The following is an 18806-nucleotide window of genomic DNA, read 5'->3' on the forward strand; positions in this document are numbered from 1 at the left end:
GTATTATTGGGAGCACAGCTTTAATTGAAGTAGCCTTAATTGCGGCTGAAGTCACAGTGCAAACTGCCAGCTGGTGGCAGCAAAGGCACTGCCATGGCAGGTGCAACTCCCACAATGTGGAGTCAGACACAAACATGTCAGAAGCGCGGGAGGCCCTGGCAACTTTTCCCAGGCAAGTGCTGGAGATGTGGGTAATCAGAGAAGGGTTGGAACTACAGTGGCTCTCCATTCATGGACTACTCTGAGGGAATGGCTGAGTGAGTGGTATTAGAGTGCTGAAGTAACCAAGGCAAATCTGAAGAAGAACCAACATCACAGCTTTCCTACCTCAATCCTCAGGGTAGCCCCAGAACAGGCTCAGCCTAAGAACCACAGCCAAAAAAAACTTTGAACCCCATTTCTCAATAGGGTGTGACTGCATGTTTGATAGTGCAATTTTTAGTCCTGAGGACTCTTACCTTATGAGCCATTTCCAGTGGCTCCCCACCTTTGATAAGTATGCCATTCTGAGCACCTACTCCTGTGCCCACCATCACAGCAGTTGGAGTGGCTAGTCCCAGTGAACAGGGACATGCGATACACAGAACCGTGATAGAGGCTTGGAAAGCAAAGCGTATTATGGTTTCTGTTCGGGAGATGCTTCTATTATAGCCCTTTAGAAGAAAGACATGGACTTCGGTTATTCATTTACAGGTAGAGTTGTTCAGAACAAAAGAAACACTGCTCAACCCTGTTTAAATAAAGCCTGTGTCGAAGTCACGTATCCTACCTGGCTACTTACATACACTTTAGTTACTAATGATAAACATTTTTTCACTTATAAACATGAAAAATTGGGGGGGGGGGGCAGAATTGGCTAATAAGTTCTATTTATGATTTTGGAGTTACTAACTATGAAGAAAAATAAAGAACACAGAACTCCATAATTTTTCCATATCTAGAAGAACTATTAGCAACTTTCAAGAATAACATAAGACATAATTTTCAATAAGTTTGTTCCTGAACACATTCTGATTCTCTGATGCTGAAGTCATAGATTGGACGTCCATACAAAATTTTAAAGACAATAACTTAAATATTCACTTTAAAGAACAAAGGTTAGAGTGAGCAAGATGGCTCAGCAGAAAAAAGTGCTTGCTGTGCAACCTTACAACCTCTTTCCAATTCCACGAGATCACAGTGGAAACAAAACAAACTCTTGGAAGTTGTCTTCTGTCCTCCACACATGCTCAGTGGTGCACATGTTCCAGAATTCATTCACACACACACACAGAGAGAGAGAGAGAGAGAGAGAGAGAGAGAGAGAGAGAGAGAGAGAGAAAGTGAAATAAAGATAAAAAGTTAAAAGAGGCTAATGAGACTGCTCAGTGGTTGGGAGAACTTACACCTCTTACAGAAAACCCAAGTTCAGTCCTCAGAACCCACATCTGCAACTCACACCTGTCTTTAACTACAGCTTCAAGGGATCCGATACACTCTCCCAGTCTAGTTCCACACACACATACACACACTTATGTATAGAGATAAGTCTTTAAAATATTTTAAAAGATAAAGTTAGAAGGGAATTTCATAAATATCTAGGCATAGAGTTTTGTATAGGTCATATACAAATGTTTTCACATATGTTGTGTGCTCTCACCTCTGTGAATTTAAATCTTTTAACTTAGGCATTATTATCCCTATGTCTCCCCTTACAAAAAGAGAAGCTGAGTTAAAGTTTATATATAAGTTTATATATCTAAAGTGAGGGATCACTGGATCTACCAAAATGAAGTTCAATCCCTTTGTGACTTCAAATCAAGAACAGCAAACAGTATTTCAATGCACCTTCCCACACTTCAAGGAAGATCATGTTTTCTTCTCTTTTCAAAGAGTGTAGAAGCACAGATGGTGAAGTTTGTGCTCTGAGGACACTACAGAGCCCAGCAGATTGGCAAAGTGGTCCAACTGTACAGGAAAGAAATTTGTCATCTCCATTGAATGAATGCAGCGAGAAAAAGCTAATGGCACAACTGTCCGTCCATGTGGTTACTGCCAGGCTAAAGCTAGACAGAGACTACAAAAACCATCCTGGAAAGGAAAGCCAACTCTCAACAAGTATGAAGGGAGAAAGGAAGCAACAACTGAGAATTTACAGTAGAGGAATCTCATGGACACTTTCACTAAAGACTGTTGAATTAAAATAATAAAGTGAAGCCAGGCGGTGGTGGCACATGCCTTTAATCCCAGCACTCGGAGGCAGAGGCAGGCGGATTTGTGAGTTCGAGGCCAGCCTGGTCTACAGAGTGAGTTCCAGGACAGCTAGTTCTACACAGAGAAACCCTGTCTCAAAAAACCAAATAAAATAAAGTAAAATAAAATAAAAATTAAAATAAATAAAAAAATAATAAAGTGAGGGACATCACAGATCTCCATACTTAGAAAGCATCCGAGACCTTAGTAAGTAGGCACTGATACTATATAGCTTTAAAATAAACATTAATTATAAGGTATTCATTGGGGGCTGAAGAAATGGCTGAACAGTTAAGAGTGCTGGCTGTTCTTCCCAAGGCCCCAGCATGCACATGTTGAAGCAGATTCCCAGCACACACATGATGGCTCCTAGCCATGTGCAACTACAGTTCCAAGGAATCCAATACAACATTCTGGCCTCCACAGGGACTAGTCACACACTGTGTATAGATATACACACAGACAAAATAATAAATAAATAAATTGATTGATTGATTGATTGATTAAAATGTATTTTTTACGACATTCTCTTAGCCAGATGTGATGATACACACCTGTAATCCTAACACTTGAGAGGTAGAGGCAGGAGAACCAGGAGTTTAAGGTTATCCCTGGCAACACAAGAAGTTCAAGGCGAGACTCTGACATATATCATAAATGTATGTTATCTTATTCAGCCTTCAGAACAAGTTATATAAAATGAGCATTATTAAAATGTCACTGCAAGCTAAGCATATTGGCCTACACCTTTAGTTCCAGCACTCGGGATACAGAGACAGGCAGAAATTCAAACCTACATTGGTCTACTAAGAGAAATCTAGGTCAGTCAAGGGCTATGGTGAAAGTCTCTCTCAAAAAACCTAAAAAATAAATTGAAATTACATACCATTCTAACAAGCACACTGAAATACTATTCTGTCCTATCTGAACAACACACTAACGCTGTACATACTATCTGCCTTTAGCAACGCATTAGAAAACCAATATCTTTCTCCTAGCTATTGAATAGCTACTGAAATATTGCAGCACTTGTCCAGAACCCCTGTTTTATTAAACTGTGTTCCCAAAATGTAAGAGTGTGAGGATGACAATTTAGATATGACAGAGAGGTGCTGTCTATGCTTCTAAGTGAAAAGGTGAACGTTCTTGACTATAAGGACATAAAAAGAAATCATGTGCTAAGCTTACTAAGATCTATAAATTTTCTATTCCTAAAAATGAAAAGAACGAAACAGAAAGTTGTGCTGGTTTCGCTGTTATACCTCAAAACTGCACAGGTTATAAGCACAGTGCATGACAGTGCTTAGTTAAGAGAGCAAAGGTAGGCAATCTGTGTACAAATGTCCGTATTGGGGACAACGATGGCAAATACAATGTTAGGTGCTGTGGTGGTTTGAAAAGGTGTGGCCCCCATAAACTCATGTGTTTTAATGCCTGGCCCATAAGGGAGTGGCACTATTAGAAGACGTGGCCTTGTTGGAGGAAGTGTGTCACTGTGGAGATGGACGTTAAGGTCATATGTATATGCTCAAGGTATGCCCGATGTGGAGGACAGTCTCCTTCTGCTGTCTGTGAATCAAGATGTAGAACTCTCGGCTCCTGCAGCATCACCTCTGGCTGCATGCTGCCCTGCTTCACAACATGATTACAATGGACTGAACCTCTGAAGTGTAAGCCAGACCCAATGAAATGTTTGTCTTTATGAGAGTTGCCATGGCCACAGTGTCTCTTCACAGCAACCATAAATAGCTAAGACAGGTGCTATCTGTGGTTTCTGACATGTACTGGGATTCTGAAACTATATTCCCAAAGCAGGACATAGGTACTGTAATACGTGGAATTTCTTCTTTTTACTTTTGTCTTTTTCCCCTTTCTCTTCTTCATTTCCTTTTTTCCTTTCTTCCCTTCTTCCCTCCCTCCTTCTTTTTGATACTGAGGATAAACTCAGAGATAAAAAATGTTGGGCAGCATTCTACCACTAAGCTACACTCTTGTCCAATACTGATAATTCACAAAGTTTGTTTGTTTTAGACAAGGTTTCACTGTTCATCCCTGACTGGCCTGGTACTCACAGAGGTTGACCCCAAACTCACAGAGATCTGCTTGCCTTTGCCACCTGAGTGCTAGAATTAAAGTTATGCACCATTGCATCTGGCTCACAATCATTTAGTTTTTGGGGGAGTGGGGTGGGGGTGTGAATACGAGTGCAGGCATTCGCAGAAGCCAGAAGCATCCAGTTCTGCTGTAGCTGGAGTTACAGGTGGGTGCTATTTGTCCAACGTGGGTGCTGGGAATGTAACTCAGGCCTTCTGCAAAAGTAGTGTGTACTATCAACCACTGAGCCAGTTCTCCAGCTCCTCAAAATGAGCTTTACTTAATGACCTCTACAAAAGTTTCACAAAGCGTTTTGCACATAGTCAAAAGTTATTATGAGTCACTTACGGGAAAGTAGGTTTCCACAATTTCAAAATTTTGAAATCCAATTATAATCCACACCAAGAGGGTAACAATGGAAACCAAGACGATGAAAGGAACAAAGTAGCCACTGAGTTTGTCTGCAAACTGCTGGATAGGAGCCTAGAATTTAGAATAATAATGATGATGATGAGTGTCTTTAAGTCTTTTCTCTAATACTGAATACACAGTACATTTGGTAGTTAGCACAGACAGAACTATCTTAACAAACTACAGGAATGCAACTAGAATTAATCAAAGGAAAATACACAAGACTCATCCAAGAAGGGCTTAATAAGAACATCGTCTGCTTTTCCTAGGGAACTAGGTTACCTTTGATGTTTGTGCCTCCTCCACAAGTTTGACGATCTGAGAAAGGGTTGTATCTGCTCCCACATGTGTTGCTCGGATGAGGAGAGATCCATTCTGGTTAATGGAACCTGCAATCACCGTGCTGCCAGGTTTCTTAGCCACAGGCATTGCCTCCCCTGAAGAAAGTAAGAAGAAAAGACTGTCAACAAATACCTGGAAAGGACATTCTTCTTAAACTAGGATCTAGATACTTGCAAAGGTAAAGTCACCCTCCCCTTTTTCCTTTTTTTTTTTTTTTTCTCATTCAGAAAACACAGGGCTATACAGCCTGGAAGAGCTTCCCACATTGCAGAGGAAACTACAAGCAGTCTCTAAAGAACTCATATTCTTTAAAAAAAAAAAAACCCTCATATTCTTTGTTCATGATTTACATATTTATTGGTTCTCCTTTAGTGTCTACCTTCCATTATCACTTTTGATCTATTTCCCTTTTCATGTCATGATTCTCTGACAGAGCATACCTGTGATGAGGGACTCGTCTACCATAGAATGTCCTTCAATAACACGGCCATCCACTGGAAATTTGCCTCCTGGAACAACCTTAATGATATCTCCACGTTGTACAAGTTCCACATCCACTTGTTCTTCACTGCATATGAGTTAACATAAAAAGCATCATGGCATCTGCTTATTCTACCCTCCACACACAAGATTTGGAGACCATGTCAAGCTTATGGCTCTGTAATTACTACGAACAGAACCGGGATCCAACATCTAGGCTAGCAACACCTACATTAACTTTGCTCACTGGTGGTAATGAAAAAATTCTTGGCCCAAAGCAAGCACTCTAAATATTTATTCAAAAAATAGTGCCACAGTCAGGCATGATAGCAAACACCAGTAATCCCAATACTTGGCAAGTAGAGGCAGAAGGATTATGAGTTCAAGGTCAGCCTATATTACATGAGACCCTAACTAGCTATATATAAATTTCAATATCAGCTATCTTATATTTCTTTTAAATTAGAATAGCTCCTTCATTCTTTCCTTTCTTCTTCCTTTAGTCAAAGGAGGTATCACTAAGGGTTAAAATAAGTAAGCACTCAGTGGCCAAGCACTTTTCTGGTATACTTAAGGGCTTCAGATTGTTTCCTGACACCAGAAAAATCCTGAAGACAGAGCCCCAAAGCAAGACCTTGTGTCAAAAGATAGGTAAAGTAAGAGATTGGCCCAGGTTATTCTCAAATCCATGATCCCCCCGCTTCAGCTTCTGGAGTGTTAGGATTACAGGTATGGCTTGTTAGGATTATACATGGCTTGAATATGTCCTTTTGGGGGTGTTGGTCTCAAGACAGAGTTTCTTTGTGTAGCTTTGGCTGTCCTAGAACTCACTGTGTATAGGCCAGACTGGCCTTAAACTCACAGAAATCCACCTGCCTCTGTCTACCATGTGCTGGGATTAAAGGCATATGCCACGACCATCCAGCTGAATACATCCTTCTATAAAGAAATCCTGTAGAGAATGTTCCACAGAAACTACATGCCTGGGATTTATTTCCTACTGCAATAAAGAAAGATGAAACAGACAGATGAAGTAAAGCATCATTAAATCTGAGAGCCAGATTATGTGGCATTATGACATTCCTTACTTCTAGATACATCTCAAAATATGTCCATAAAAGAGGGCCAGTAAGCTGGTTCAGCACATAAGGTAGCTTGCTGCCAAACCTAACAACCTCAGTGCCATCAGTAGGGCACACATGGTAGGAAGAGAAAACTCCCACAAGCTATCCTATGACCTCCACACATGTGCCATAACATATGTGTACTCACCACAATAAAATCAATAACAGAATGTTTAAAACAAATTACAAACGCAAATGAAGATAAGTACCTCAGGAGGAGATTTTCAGAGTTCAGAGTTACAATAGTGGCTTCAGTTGCTTGTAATGAAATTAGCTTTGCAAGAGCCTCAGAGGTTTTGCCCTATAGATTAAAACACAACAACAGTGCTGAAGAAAGAAAGTGTTTAAACATAAAGATAAAATCTTTTAACATTTGCTCAAACATTAGCTTAAGAAAAACATTTGATCAGAGAAATTGACATTGGAATATCAAAACTATAATTTTAAAAGTACGAGTTATAATTTATAAAGAAATACAATTTAATAGAAAATACCAGGAATCTAATGTATACATGAACAAAGTACTTGAATAAGTAGATTACTCAAGAAGAATTATAAACACTCCATGTATAGGTAGTTTTTCCAGACTACTCACAGAAGAAACTCAAACCAGAGCCCCTTTGCATTCTAGTTACCATCTGCCAACTTAGCAAGGATTTAGAGAAGACGCTATAGTGAGGACATTGTAGTAAAACCTACTTTGCTGACAGACCCTAACTGGCCAAATTTCCCCCAGCTAAGAGCATGAGACCATGGGAAGATTATGCTCTTTGAGACAACCATTATAAATCATATTCTTTCTAATCACTCCTAAGGTACTCAGCTCAGAGGGAAGAATGAGTGTTAGGCATGAATATGGTCAGTGTAGTATTGTCAAGAACAAAAAATTGGAAAAAAAACAATTAAGAAAGCTAGAATGGTTTAGTAAAAATGAAGACACACGTGACAGAACTAGCAAGTGACTGTCTAGACTGTAGTTAGGGAAAAACTGTAAAACACTTATGGTACTGAGAAGCATAGATTATACTTTTAACTCAGTTAAACATAAAGTTACATGGAACAGGAAGAAGCTGACCTTCATCACAGCATGGAAACATGAGTAAACTTTGACACCACTGTTTTAAGCCACATGGTTAAGTCAAATCTCAAATAACAATATGATATGACTAATAAGTACTTCTCAACGGTTCTCACAAAGTACCATGGGCCAGGCGTGGTGGCACACGCCTCTAATCCCAGCACTTGGGAGGCAGAGGCAGGCAGATTTCTGAGTTCAAGGCCAGCCTGGTCTACAAAGTGAGTTCCAGGACAGCCAGAGAAACCCTGTCTCGAAAAACAAAAAAAAAAAAACCAACCAAACACACACAGACACACAAAACAAAACAAAACAAAACAAACACCCCCAAAGTATATACTCTAACCCTGGCAGTAATATCAACTTGATAAGTTTACTGAAGATATTGTTAGAACTAAAATGGTTAACTACGTTACTCAATACACACTTTTTTTTTTTTTACAATTAGGTATTTTCTTCATTTACATTTCAAATACTATCCCAAAAGTCCCCCATACTCCCACTCCCCCACCCACCCACTCCCACTTCTTGGCCCTGGCGTTCCCCTGTACTGAGGGAGGCATATAAAGTTTGCAAGACCAAGGGACCTCTCTTCCCAATGATGGCCGACTAGGCCATCTTCTGCTACATATGCAGCTAGAGACATGAGCTCCGGGGGTACATTTCTAATGAGTGGTCTAGAAAACAGTAAGGTCTTTGATTGATCCACTATCTTAACAAATGTCACCCTTTCTTACTTTACCTTCGCTATATGTTCCAGCCATCGGCCTAGTGCGATAAACACAAACAGCATAGGAGGTGTATCAAAGAAGGTAATGGGGTTCACTTTGGCTCTCTCAAACATTGCAACCAGAAGAATAACCAGAGAGTAGGCAAATGCGATGGTGGTTGCCAGCACAATCAGCACATCCATGTTTGCTGTCTTATGCTTCAGTGCTTTGTAAGCCTGAATGTAGAAGTACCAGCCGCCACAAAACTGTAACAGAAGAGTAAATATGACTGAGTCTTTCTAAACCCGAAATTCAGATGTACACCTAAGTGAACTTAGCATAAATTATGGATGTTTACCTCCTTTGCTTTTTAACTAGTCCATAAACACTGTTATAGAGCCTCATATGTAAGCCCAGGTTGGCCTTGAACTTGACAAGATCTTGAGGTTACAGGCATGCACCTACCTGGCTATAAGGGGGAGATTTTGAGCAGGAACAAGTTTGCATTTAAGCAGAGGTATGTACAGAAGGGCTTCAAGTTGCTGTGCAAAACACCAAGGGACATCATCCATAATCCAGCAGACACTTCATACCATAAAAATGCCAGACAGCTGTTGCAAGTTTTCTTTTCCTTTCTTTTTCTCTTTTGGTTTTTGAGACAGGGTTTCTCTGTGTAGTGCTGGCTGTCCTGAAACTCTCTCTATGGACCAGGCTGGCCTTGAACTCATAGAGACCCATCTGCCTCTAGCTCCACATTTTCCTTTTTGATTCTAGCTTGAACAAGTAAACTAGGGAGATAATTTAGACATTTTGGAAAGTTTATTTTAATATATAAAACCTAGCCCTTTTCCAAACGTCAATCACAAGCCACAGATTCTGGTGGGAAGTGTAACAGGAAAGCTTGTCTTCCATTAGTACAACTGGCATTAAGTAACTGTCAAGCCAGGTGTGGTGGTGCACGCCTTTAATCCCAGCACTTGGGAGGCAGAGGCAGGCAGATTTCTGAGTTCGAGGCCAGCCTGGTCTACAGAGTGAGTTCCAGGACAGCCAGGACTACACAGAAAAACCCTGTCTCAGAAAAAAAACCAAAACTGTTAGTACTACTGTCTTTTGCTTTGGTGGTACTGGTCTTGAACCCAGGGCTCTTGGTATACTAGACAAGTAATCTACCACTGAACTACACCCTCAGCCCTCACTTTTAAACCTTTAATGAAGACCAAATAATATACTTGATAATGTCACTTGCCTGTACAGGTAGACACAATAAAAGGGACAACAAATTCATAATGGACAGTCCTGGCAGGATCTGACGCTCCAGAAACATAGCAGAATGCATGTTGATCATTTCTTCATTACTCATGTTCTGATTATGGTGAAGAGTTGCAAGGTGGTGATCCATAACCATCATATAGACCATCAGTCCCATTACAGGGATACAGAAAAACAGGCTCACCAGGAAAGACCCTCTCCATCTTAAGTGGATAATAGTTTAAGAGAAAAAAAACAACCATTTTAGTTAGTGAGTACCTAAAAGTTAAATATTCTATGAACTATAGAGAAACCATCTCACTCAGGGTAAGAAGATAGCATGTGATTGGAGCAATGGCTTTGCAGTTACAAGCTCCTACTGCTGTTTCAGAGGACCCAAGTTTAGTTCCCAGCACGCACATCAGCTCACAAACCCCCATAACTCCAATACCAGCAGATCCAACACCCTCTTCTGACCTCCACAGTCTCCTGCATACATGTGATAGCCACTCACATACACATACACAGAAAATTGAAAACATAAAAGTAAATCTTAAAAAAATGCCATAGTAAAAATTGATATGCTTGCAGGATATTAAAATTCTAAAAGGCTAAAAAATGCTATAGTACAAATTGACATGCTAACAGGATGTTAAATTTCTAAAAGGAGTTGAAATGTTTTTATTGATAACCCCAAAGTACTTACTGTTTTATTTCTCGTTTATGATCTAAGTGGTTGGCTGATCGATCTTTCTTGACCAAAGAAGCTTCAAAACCTAAGCTCTGAGGAAATTCATGAAAAAAAAAAAAAGGTCATTTCACTCAATGCCATGCTGCTATTACTTAGAATGACTCAGTTCAATTCCTGAGGAAGTGTCATTCTGGGGAAGGAAAGCATGAAGCTGTCCAGAGCGTTCTACCCTTGACTAATCTGGTTTCTAATTTTGCAATGAAATTAATTGATTCTAGCTACTGTCTATTCTGCTGCTCTTAAACTCCCAATTTCACTGAGCGCAGAAACCTTTTTCACCGACAGTGCACAAACTCTAGCACTATATTAAATACATTGTTCAAGGCCTTGCCTACATAGCCTGTAGGCAAAGCCTTGAACACTTTGTTCCACTGTAAAAAGAACATGAACAAAAGCCCTTTTCCCCAACATAGCTAAGTATAAAAAGAGAACTACACCTTAGTAAGATGTACATGGGCACAGACAGTTCTGCAATTGAAAACACCAGTCTCAACTGCTAGGGAAATGACTGCCGTCTTCTAGTAGTTGACAATGTAACATGGTCAAAGTGACCCGCATCAAGTTTCATAGAACCCCCCAAAATAGCTTCTCAAGTTGTTTTACCTCTGAAATAGACGGCAGCCCTGTTCTGAGAATCTAAAACTGAAGCTTGGCAACATATCTGTGTACCTGCTGAAGGTGACTAGGGTAGATACTCAGTAATAGCAGCTTCACAGATATCAATGGTATAGCTGCCTAAACTAATAATAGGATACTACCTGAACTATAGTACACTGTCTTATCATCAGAACATCAATTTCATAGCACACTGAAAGTATATAATACAAATATGCATAATATAAATATAAAATACATATATACATATACACATACACACACACACACACACACACACACACACACATATATATATATATATATACACATACATATTACTGCTTAAGATACACAGAAGAACACGGGATAAATTTAGCACAAAGAAAAGGGTTGCATTTGGGCTAAAGAGATGGCTCAGCGTGTAAGAGCACTGAGGTCCTGAGTTCAATTCCCAGCAACCACATGGTGGCTCACAACCATCTGTAATGGGATCTGATGCCCCCTCCTGGTGTGTCTGAAGACAGCTACAGTGTACTTACATACATTAAATAAATAAATAAATCTTTAAAAAGAAAAGGGTTACATTTAACTTGAAAGTGTTTGTTTTCTTTTGTTCTGCTTTGCTTTAACAAACCATAACACATCTAGCATGATACTTTACTTTTATAGTGATTAGCTTGATTCTTTCTTATAAATTGCACTTTATATCCGTTTCCTAAATAAGTAATTGATAGTTCCAGCTTAGGTCTGCTCATGATTTAATAGCACAAATATGCATCTAAGTTTCCTGATGAAGGCCATGGGGGTTGGGAGTAACAAAAGCAGACACACACTAATGTTCTTATGTGGAATAGTCAAAGGGGTTACAGTCTTTTCAATGTCTCTATCTAATGTAAACCAGATGTGATTCCAGAAGGTGGCTGACTGGAAAGGTGTAACAGAAAAGCAAAGTCAAGACTTACTCCGATGGTATGGATAATATCTCTGGGACCAATAATTTCTGGATCATATTTAATATGTGCTTTGTTAGTTGCCAGGGCCACAGAGCAGTAGAAGATCCCTTTGTGTTTTGTGAGTGTTGATTCAATTTTATGGACACAGGAAGCACACGTCATTCCTCTCACCTGTTAAAAACAAAGCCCTTGTTATTAAAAATATCCCTTTTCTTCTATGAAAATTTAGTACTTCTAACTAAAAGGACTATCATAGCACAGGATTGCCTTACAAGGTTTTATCTGTGCAATAAGTATACTTTTGATATGATTATTAAAATTCTGATTTTATGAGGGGGTACCACCTCTGATGGAGCTGGGGGTTCTCAGAATAATGAAAAAGATCCAGAATTGGTTCTGAAGAGAACTGGACTAAATTAGGCATATACTAAAACCCATGGCATGGCATATTTTCAGTGAATGGATTATGTAGTGTATGAGTTATATCTTATCTTGATAAAATTTAACAAAGAAAAAAGAATTCTATTTTCTGTTGTGTACATGTATGTGTCAATGTATATGATCATGTGTGGGGATTTGTATGTGTGTGCACCCATATACACGAGTGTGGGGGGGGGCAAGAGGCTGAAGTTCGATATTTTCCTTAATTGCTCTAGTTTATTTCCTGAGATGACTGAAGCAGCTTCTCTAGCTGAACACAAAGCTCGTTCTTTTCTGGCTTCCAAGAGCCAAGTGTGCACATAAATTAGCTGGTGAGCCATTTATCTCTCCAGCCCATTTAAAATATTTGAAATAAATAAGGGCTAGAGAGATGGCTCAGGAGTTAAACAGCACTTGCTGTTCTTACAGGGGACCAAGTGGCTTGACTCACAATTGCCTGTAAGTCCTGCTCCAAGGAATCTGACATCCTCTTCACACACATATGTGTAAATAAAAATACTTTAAATAAACTAAAAAGATAAGTAAATACCTCTCAAATTCCTCCATAAAAGAAAAAAAAATTTAAAAACACTGTCTTAATCAATTTGTTTTTCCAGGAAGCATTTATTCAAAACCAAGTAAGGTGATTCTTGATAAAAAACCAGCCAGCTGTGTACTACCAATTGCATTCCCTTCCTTTCCTCTCCGCTCTGTGGGAGTGAATCATGGAAAAAAGCAACTGTGTGGCCACTAGCTCTCCCAGAACAAAGAGTCTATTCAGAGCCTGGATTCTAGAAAGCTTATCATTTCTCCTGTAGATAATTCTTGGAAATATCCCATGCAAGAATGTAGTTTAATGAGTGCAAAAAGCCTCCTTCCTGGAAAACAGTTCTTAGCGAGTAATGGTGTCATTATTTCAGGGAGTAGCCACAAGCTCTCAGTCCCAACCAGAATGCTATCCCCAATTAATAATCATTCCCAAAGGAAAAACGAGTTTCTCTAAAAGTCTTGCTGAATATAAACCCCACTTAAGCACAGACCCCCAGGCCGTCACAAAATTAACTCAAAAGTAGTTTTGGACGTTGGTTGTCTCAGATTGCTTTGGCCATTTTTTTTTTTAACCTTACTGCTTTTTTTTTTCCAGTATATTATGGTTTCCGATTTTATGGTTTGTGTGTGTGTGTGTGTATGTCTGTGTGTCTGTCTGTGAACATGTGTATGCCTTTCTCATGTGCTTTCTTAGTTTCTTTTTTGTTAGTTTGTTCATTTTGCTTTATCCTTGTTTGTCTATCTTCTCTATTTGCCTGTCTGTTTTCTTCCCCCTCCTGACTCCCCCAGCTCCCTCTCCCCCCTGCTGAGAGCAGGAGAGATTTATTGGGGGTCAGTCATCACTTGGATGCCAGAGGGTATTAAGCAGAGGAGGGAGCTGAGGCAAGAACAGGGCTTGTTGCCATAGGGCTGTGCCAGAATCTGAAACTGATTCTGTGACCGGTGTACCCAGTGCAGGTATGGGGAATTTCCCTGCTCAGTGCAATCACAGGCAACTTCCTAAGGGTGCACAGATCAAACAAACCCTGTCAGAGCAGAGACCAGGGAGCTTTGGGTGCCTCTCTGTTTTCTTAAGAGAGAGAAAGGAGCTGGAAGAGTGGGGAGGCTCTGGGAGGAAATGAGGGAGGGAAACCATAATCAGAATATATAGTATGAAAATGACTATTTTCAAGAAAAAATAAATACACTTTATTTTTAACCCATTAGTTCTTTGAGAATTTATACAACATATTTGAACATATTAACCCTCTCTTCCACAACTCTTCTTATATCCACACCCTCTTCCCTACCCTACTTTTTGTGTCCTCTGTTTTCTTTAAACCCATCAGGTTCAATTTCTCTTCTTTACACTGGAGTACACAGTTGTTTTATCTTTGTCTTTTATTCCCCTCCCTTCCTTTTTCTTAAGAGTGTGTTTCCCTATGTACTCCACGATGACCTCAAACTCCCAGGAATCCTGCCTCTGCCTCCTAAATGTTGAGATTATGAGCATGAACCACCACACCCCACTCTTTTTAGTGCATTTATTTACATGTGCTGTTCAGAGGAGGCTTTCCGCAGTCAGTCTCTACTTCACCCTGTGGGTCACAAAAGCCTAAACTTATCAGCAAGCACCTTTACTGCATGAGCCATCTTGCAAGCCCCACCCCCTTTTTAGTCTTTAAAAAGATAATACTTCCATTTTATGCTTGAAGAGTACCTATCTTCATGTTTCCTTCATATGCCCAATTTTCCAAGTTTTCTGTGCAGGCCTCTCCAAGTTTCTGTTGGAAGTTTAGTAAACATACAAAAGTTCCTACTTACAACAAGTTCCAAGATGCCGTTGCCTTCCCCAGCATTTTCCATCACCATAGCTCCAAATCCAAGCTCTCGAATAAACTCTGCTATCACTCGGGGTTGGATAACAGCTGGGTTATATCTTACTTCCGCCTTGCCAGCCATTAGGGCTACAAGTACAGAATATATTCCTGGGAACATCGGTAAGAAAAACAAAGTAGGTTTTAGGCTTTATAAAAAAAAAAAAAAGAATAATGCTAAAACTACTTTTCATATTTTTCACTTAACTGCAAAAGTATGAAAGAGAAGTTGCCAAAATTTACTAATCAACTTTTTATACAAGTCTTAAACCCAAACAATTTAAAAACTGTTTTAAAAAGTGGCCTTAGTACCTTAAACTTATTATACAAAATTTTAATTATATATTTGTAAAAGGGGCAATATTACCATCTTCATGTGCCTTCACTAAGCTTAAACAATTATTATCAACAACATCTGACTCAGCTGTTTGTGTTTAAGGCAGGGGCTCAGTATGCAGCCTTAACTGGCATGGAAACTGCTAAGCAATTGAGGCCGGCCTTGAAGTAGAACTCACAGAGAACTCTGCTTGCCTTTGTTTCCCGGGTGCTAGGATTTAAGATATGCACCAGTATATTTGGCTCATCTTTTTATATTTTTTTCTAAGAGACAGAATCTTGCTGTTACTCAGGCTAACAAAGAACTCCTAGATACAAGCTACCTTCCTGCCTCCCAAATGGCTACAGCAACTGGGTCTTATTTATCTAAAAATTCTTACTGAGTCTACTCCCTTCCCTCTACCCAGATGATGTTGAAGCAAATCCCAAACATCTTATCACTCTGTGTGCAAATTTTTAAATATGCATCTCCAAAAGATAGACTTCTTACAAACTCAAAATCGTAGAACATTTGCTTAATATGAGTGAGCATAAACATCATTTTCACATCCAAAACCATATTCTTAAACTAGGATCCAAATAAGATCTATATATTACAATGAGACAAATTTCTATATTGAAGAAAGAAAACACTTTTAGAAACTAAAAAAAAAAAAAAAAAAAAAAAAAAAAAAACCTGGACTGGGCTGTAGCTCAGTTGGGAGACTGCTTGCCTAGAACACGAGACCCTGAGTTTCATCCCAGCATCCCATAAAAAAGATCACAGTGGTACACACCTGTGATCCTAGTACTCAGGAGGTAAAAGTAGGAGAATCAGGAGTTCATGACTATCTTTGGCTACATAAAGCATTTGAGGCCAGCCTGATCTACATGAGATCCTGTCTGAAAAACCAAAACCAAAACAAAACAAAACACCAATTCCCTTTCTAAGAGAAGCCATTGTAATTAGTCAAGAATCTAAAACTATACCAATATACACATCATAGTATTGTCAAATGACAGTCATTTAAAAATTCTCAAGTTTTACTATCTCATATTAACCTCAAAAGGTACAACATAACTTCTTTATAATGTAAATAAGTTCACTTCAAAAAGAAATGTTGTTTCAGATTCAAACTTTTGTTAATAATTTCTACTTCTCTAGGCCAGCTATAGCTATGACTGCCAGGAATATAATTAACAGCACACAACAAAAAATGGCTCTCTCTAGGAATCTATGGAACTTGGAAGATACCTAAGAAATTAGGACCAAGAATTCATAGGTCTAGGTCCAGCTCTTTGGTTGGCAGTTCAGTATCTAAGATACAGGGGTGGGGTGAGGAGGTGGGGGAAATGGTCCCACCCTCTCAGAGAAGGAGAGGGGGAGGGACTTGTAAGGGGGAGATCAGGAGTGGAGCAGTAATAAGGATATAAAGTGGATTAATTAATTAATTAGTTAGTTAGTTAATGGGAAAAATAAACAAAAGGATCCATAGGTTGGCTCTGAAGTCTGATCAGTTCAAAGAAAGTGTTAGTATAAAGAGATCTGTAGGACCAGGTGTGGTGGCACACCTTTACCCCTCCACACTCAGAAGGCAGAGAAAAGTAGATCTTTGTGAGTTCAAGGCCAGCCTGGTCTACAGATCGAGTTCTAGGACAGCCAGGGCTACACAGAGAAACCCTGTCTTGAAAAACCAAAATATGAGAAAGAGGGAGAGAGAGAGAGAAAGAGGGAGAGAGAGAGAGAGAGAGAGAGAGAGAGAGAGAGAGAGAGAGAGAGAGAGAGAGAATGTAGAATAAATCTTTGTGCTTCTGTTGAAGCCTGACTCAAAATAGAATATTACATTCAAATTCCAAAAAGCAATAATTTTAATTTAAAAAAATCCTCTCAAACATAGTGAGAGCTCTTTTCCATCTCAGGGGTGATACTGGGAATTAAACAAACTTCACACAGGCTGGGCATGGTACATACTGCCAGTCAGTTGTGCTGTGCCATCGAGCTCCACTCTTAGAACCTTTGGGCAATATCTTTTTAAGTAAGCCCATTACTCGTGTAAGCATACTTACACGAGCTAAGGCCAACAGTGTTAAATAAGAGGTGGTAAGAAGGGCAGTGGGGAATTAGCTGAGAGAATTAACAAATGTTAAAATGGGAGCTAGGAATGTCACTTACTATCCAGGCATGTATTTAGCTTTCACACAGTCCTAAGAAGACAATTATAACTGGGATCAGCATTTTGGGGGTAATATAGAAATTTCTTTCTCACAAAACAAACAGGAACTGTGCAAGCTTCCTCTGAGCTCATTTGCTTAGCAACATTCATTTATCCCCTTCCTCCCTCCCTTCTTTCCTTTTTCTTTTATAAGACAAGATCTCAGTATGTAGCCCTGGCTGTCCTGCAGCTGGCTGTACAGACCAGGCTGGCCTCAAACGCACAGAGATCTGTCTGCCTCTGCCACTCTTTTCCTTTTTAGTGAATCAAGCAAAGCCTTGACTCCATATTCAGTCAGGAAACGCAGGGGCTGAAATGAACCACTGAATGCAAACACCACAATGAACCAAAGACATGTGCCTTATGTTTCATAAAAAGCAGTCTTCTGGCCTTACTGTAAAGGATGGTGTGTTAATTATACTTTAACTTATTTCCTCAACTGTCAGGATATGCTTCCCACATTAATCCCTACTTCCTTATTCAGCCCTTGTGAGTAACATCTGTTATCAAGGCATCTAGGGTAAGGGCAGCCTAAGTACCAAACATAAGACTTTGGTCTCATTAAACATAATCATATATTTATACGGTTAACTAAGGTACTATGCTATATTGATATACCTATAAAATGTGTATAAATTTATAGACTAAAACATTTGAGCAACTACAGAAAAACAGTGGTGTTGATTTTCAAAGATTTTGTAACCTGAAGTTAAAATACACAGTACTAGGCAACTTGGATCTTACAAGGAAAGATCAGAGGTCAAACTGCTAGAGGAGACAATATAATTCTACACAAATATGGTTTGGCTCTCTGTTTAATCTAGATAAGACAATACCTAACTTATTCATTATCACTTTTTAAAACAGGTTTAACAAAAAATTTAGTTTCTTAAAGGCTATTATAGCCATGGCTCATAATAGTAATGCTATGTATTTCCTTCTGCTATAAACTTTTCAGTAAATTTCACCGGCACTAAAATGGGATTGTAAAAGAAATAACACTAATTAAAAACTTCCAGAAATTCAGGGATGTATTGTTCATCAAGGATGATCTTTGAGAAGGAAGCCTTGGAAAGACTTCTAAGCATGGCCATAAAACACAGATGGGACAGAATCTGGAAATAAGGGACATAAAAATAACAACACGTACCTTCTTCTCGTCTTAAATTCCGTTCAATGTTTGCTACACAAGAAGCACAGGTCATCCCAGAGACCTGTATGTAACACTTGTTCTGAACTGACGTCATCACATTTTCTGGCTCATTACTTGAGGGCAAAAGAGGTGTTTCCAGTGAGGGCTGAGCTATCACTACCAGTGGCTCTTTCATGTCTGCTGAAGAGAGAAAGGTTCTTTTCATTTATTCTCTAGCTGACACCTTGTCAAAAGTCACAGCCACACACCTCTAGGCCTGCCAATGCATTTTTATAAAATCAGC

The 18806-nt window shown here is 39.3% G+C and overlaps 1 protein-coding gene across 2 annotated transcripts in view; it reads right to left on the bottom strand.

Annotated features, from left to right (window-relative positions):
- Positions 1–18806, bottom strand: part of Atp7a (ATPase copper transporting alpha) — a 102373-nt gene that overhangs the window by 22628 nt on the left and 60939 nt on the right. Inside the window, exons 5-15 of one of the 2 annotated variants that reach the window (XM_029473176.2) lie at positions 18521–18700; positions 14790–14953; positions 12027–12188; positions 10423–10499; positions 9715–9940; positions 8501–8734; positions 6893–6984; positions 5520–5647; positions 5020–5174; positions 4675–4809; positions 459–653 (exon numbers count right to left, since the gene is read on the bottom strand). In XM_029473176.2, coding sequence (XP_029329036.1) covers positions 459–653; positions 4675–4809; positions 5020–5174; positions 5520–5647; positions 6893–6984; positions 8501–8734; positions 9715–9940; positions 10423–10499; positions 12027–12188; positions 14790–14953; positions 18521–18700 — 1748 coding nt within the window. Of the gene's footprint in view, positions 1–458; positions 654–4674; positions 4810–5019; positions 5175–5519; positions 5648–6892; positions 6985–8500; positions 8735–9714; positions 9941–10422; positions 10500–12026; positions 12189–14789; positions 14954–18520; positions 18704–18806 lie in introns of both variants that reach the window. The other variant, XM_021153344.3, reaches the window with a different exon arrangement.

The sequence above is a fragment of the Mus caroli genome, unplaced genomic scaffold, assembly GCF_978045245.1.
Source record: "Mus caroli unplaced genomic scaffold, Mus_caroli_1 scaffold_5, whole genome shotgun sequence".
NCBI classification, from domain to species: Eukaryota; Metazoa; Chordata; class Mammalia; order Rodentia; family Muridae; genus Mus; species Mus caroli.